Below are 3,363 nucleotides of genomic sequence, written 5' to 3'. Positions count from 1 at the left end.
GCTTGGATTTTAAAAACAAGACGGTACACTTGTATGTAGAGTTACTATATACACGTACGTACTTGAGATTATATTGAAAAGAAATGCTAGCTAGCTATGTCTCATTACAATAAGTGTGTATAGAAATAAAAAGACGGGACCATGCAAAGATAAATAAACGGGGGGTTGTGTAAGGAAAGACTGAGTTCTTGATAATTTATTACTCCATTTTTAAAGCTTCTGCCTCCACAAAAATCCAAAATCTCCACCACCATCTTTCCTGTTTTAAAAAATTATAGTCAGACCTTAGCTAGCTCTTTAATACTATAAGATATTTGGGCTCTTCGATCAAAATCCCTGGCTAAAAGAAGTGCACAATCTATAGTGATCACCGCACTTACCCCTTCAGACACCATAAATGAAAATCACATTTTGAACGATAGAATTTGTTAAAAAATCATTTTAATTTAAAAGCTTAAGATGTTAATTAGGTGAGATTTTAAATAATTTATATTATTCTTTAACATACCCCATTAAATGAAAGCTTTTTGAACTTGAAATTTGCACAAACTCATCCTTATGTTTAATTTTTATCAAATAAATAAAAATAGTGAGATTTAAACTCGTGACCGTTTGATCATCAAGGTTCTGATACCATGTCAAAAAATTATCACTTAAATTATTAAATAAAATCTCAAAATATAATTTATATTATTTTCTAATATAATAGTCATAGCATTAGCACTGACGCATATAGAAATCAAAACTAGAGGGTGCTCAAAACTCACCGCCCATATTATTTGAAGTTGGATATTAAAACGAGATTAAGTTTTACAAAGGGAGAAGCGCAATGCATGGTTGGTTTACTGAAAAGGTTGCATTTTACTAGCGTGAAAAAATATTAAATTAATATTTTTCAATGGTTTCGAGTGAGTTACAGATATAAATAATTAAAAAAAAAATCTAAAAACTTATTATTTTAATATACTTTTTTTTTTTTGCTAGTTTTATAACTCTTAAATCTGACTGAGAGACCGTACAAATTAACACATAACTATGATCATCATCGTCAACTAGAAAGCTAGATCTATCACCCTACCATAAAAAGCACAAGGAAAAAATAGAAAGAAAAGGAAAGCTTTACAAAACAATGTACTGTCAAAAGAAGAAATGTTACATGTAATCATCAGAGGAAACAACACAATCCTCCAGGAACTCAAAGTCTTGTCTGAAATCTCTCCACCTTACCCCGTCAAATCTTTCTTGATTTTACTTCCAGTCAGTCCATACATATCATTTCATTCAGTAGTAGTACATGACCTTCTCTTGCGTCTTGTTTTCATCAATGAGCAGGCTGTCATTACACGGAATAATATTATTATTACTGCTGCTGCTAATCAGTTGCTTGACATCCTCAACGAGGTCATAGTCCGATGGGGTTTCTCCAGTATTTCCATTTGGCTTCTCTACCCATTGATTCAGATTTTCAACTCCGTGGTTGCCATAACTTAGCATGAACTTTTGGTTCTGATAATTTTCATACCCATTATTTGACATCAAGCTGTGAAATCCCATATCTTCTTGTTTGATCTCATATCTGCCATAGCTTATCTGGCTGCAACTCCCATCAGAATTAGAACTGCAACTTGCTTCACTACCAAACACCAAGAAATTATCTTTCACAGCTGGATGATAGTATTGCATGGGACTGAACAATCCCTCTTGGCTGGTGGGTTGGAAAAGTAAAGAGTTTGTGGCAAAAGAAACATTGTTGTTGCTTAAAAGACTGGATGGAATTTGTGAAATGGGATCAAAGCCAGTGAAAGATTTGTTCTGGGAGTAATAAGAGAAAGAGCCACCAGAGTCTTTATAGATTGATAACAGTGAATGAGATGGTAATGGTGGATCAGTTTGATCTGAAGATGGGAATGGTGGGGTTTTTCTTTGAGATTGAGGAGCCATGGCCATGAGTTTCTTCTTGAGCTTGGTGTTCCAGTAATTCTTGATATCATTATCGGTCCTTCCTGGTAGCTGAGCAGCTATTATTGACCATCTGCAAATTGCATGTTAAAGAAGAAGAGGTTGCATAAGAAGTGAAGTCTTAAGTATGCACTTCACAGCTCTAAGTAGGTATTGATTTTGGATCCAAACTTGGCATGCATGCACAGAAATTATCCAAAACAAGAAAATTATTCTTGATTTTTGCAAGATGGTTTTATTAATTGAAAAGGAAAAACAACCTATAATTTTCTCTGCGTTTCCTTTTCCTTCCCTAGCTATTTTTAGAAAAATGGCCTCAATATCATTTCATCACATGACAGATGATACTGATGGAAAAGAGAAAGAAAAAGAAAAAACACTCACATACGAAGAGATAAAAACAAATAATTTGTGTAATTAGAGTAGAAATTATGGATCAAACCAAAAGACAAACAAACAAAAAGAAATGTCAAGAAGCTGTTTTAAATGGAAACTAATGCACCTGCTTCCAATGTTTGCAAACAGGCTGCAGATCACCCTATCCTCCTCATCAGAGAATTCACCATGTTTAATGTTGGGCCTCAGATAGTTTAGCCATCTCAATCTACAACTCTTGCCACATCTCTTCAGCCCTGATCATCAAAATCACCAAAACCATGTCAAAGCAACACCATTAGAGAGAGAGATGAAATGGTTTGTTCCTAATTGTTCGAGTTTATCTTACCAGCTTTCTGAGGTAGAGCAATCCAATTGCCACCAGTCCCATATTTCTCTATGTACTCTTTAAGCTTCGAGTCTTCTTCTGGTGACCATGGTCCCTTCTTCACATTCGCCTTGTCACAACAAGGAGCCCTTCCCATCTCTCTCTCTCTCTCAAGATCTCCTGTCTTGGATATCCTCTCTACCGTAAGGAACCCCAAAAGGTCTCACTTCCTACAGAAACTGGGGGAGGTCTGCTTGTGCCTTTTAATAATAGACCTGGGGTGTAGACAGTAAAATAAAAATAATAATAAATAAGAGTCCTTATTCTCTTTCGGAAATATGTACACACACAAGTCAAAATGATAGACAAGTTCAATGAGTTTCTAACTAGTACACTGCCCGGTCTTAAATATTAGCAAAGCTAGATGGAACTTTCCATCTTCAAGTTTTTTTGATGCCCTAAATAAAAACTTCACCCTCTCCCTCTCTACATTTTTCAAAGGCATCCCTAAGTCTTCTGAAGAAGAAATTCAACAGGAGATGAGTTGATAGCTACAGGCCTTTAAATGGCGACATTTTCCAAACCATGGACTAAGTACTTGGTGTGTGTTTGTGTATAACTAACTGGCCTCAACTTTGGTAGTTAATAATTTTTTCAATCCAAGACAAGAAAAAGTCGTGCATGCACTCTTCCTCTCTGTA

The 3,363-nt window shown here is 35.3% G+C and overlaps 1 protein-coding gene across 1 annotated transcript; it reads right to left on the bottom strand.

Moving 5' to 3' along the window:
- Positions 1-950: 950 nt before the first annotated feature.
- LOC7463313 (transcription factor RAX2) lies at positions 951-3,032 on the bottom strand. Its single transcript, XM_002314263.3, has 3 exons — positions 2,684-3,032; positions 2,462-2,591; positions 951-2,032 (listed from the first exon to the last, which is right to left on the bottom strand). The coding sequence occupies exons 1-3, from the start codon at positions 2,817-2,819 to the stop codon at positions 1,282-1,284; spliced, it is 1,017 nt and encodes a 338-aa protein (XP_002314299.1). The 5' UTR covers positions 2,820-3,032; the 3' UTR covers positions 951-1,281.
- Between the last annotated feature and the right edge of the window lie 331 nt (positions 3,033-3,363).

This window comes from Populus trichocarpa, chromosome 9, assembly GCF_000002775.5.
Source record: "Populus trichocarpa isolate Nisqually-1 chromosome 9, P.trichocarpa_v4.1, whole genome shotgun sequence".
NCBI classification, from domain to species: domain Eukaryota; kingdom Viridiplantae; phylum Streptophyta; class Magnoliopsida; order Malpighiales; family Salicaceae; genus Populus; species Populus trichocarpa.
This window is presented reverse-complemented; position numbering and strand designations above follow the sequence as displayed.

Bases quoted from the DNA above. Each gene is read 5' to 3' on its own strand.
- LOC7463313 (XM_002314263.3), bottom strand. From the start codon at position 2,819: ATGGGAAGGGCTCCTTGTTGTGACAAGGCGAATGTGAAGAAGGGACCA. The intron at 2,592-2,683 runs GTAAGATAAACT...TTTGATGATCAG, and splicing joins TGCTCTACCTCAGAAAGCTG to GGCTGAAGAGATGTGGCAAG. The intron at 2,033-2,461 runs GTGCATTAGTTT...TGCAATTTGCAG, and splicing joins TTTGCAAACATTGGAAGCAG to ATGGTCAATAATAGCTGCTC.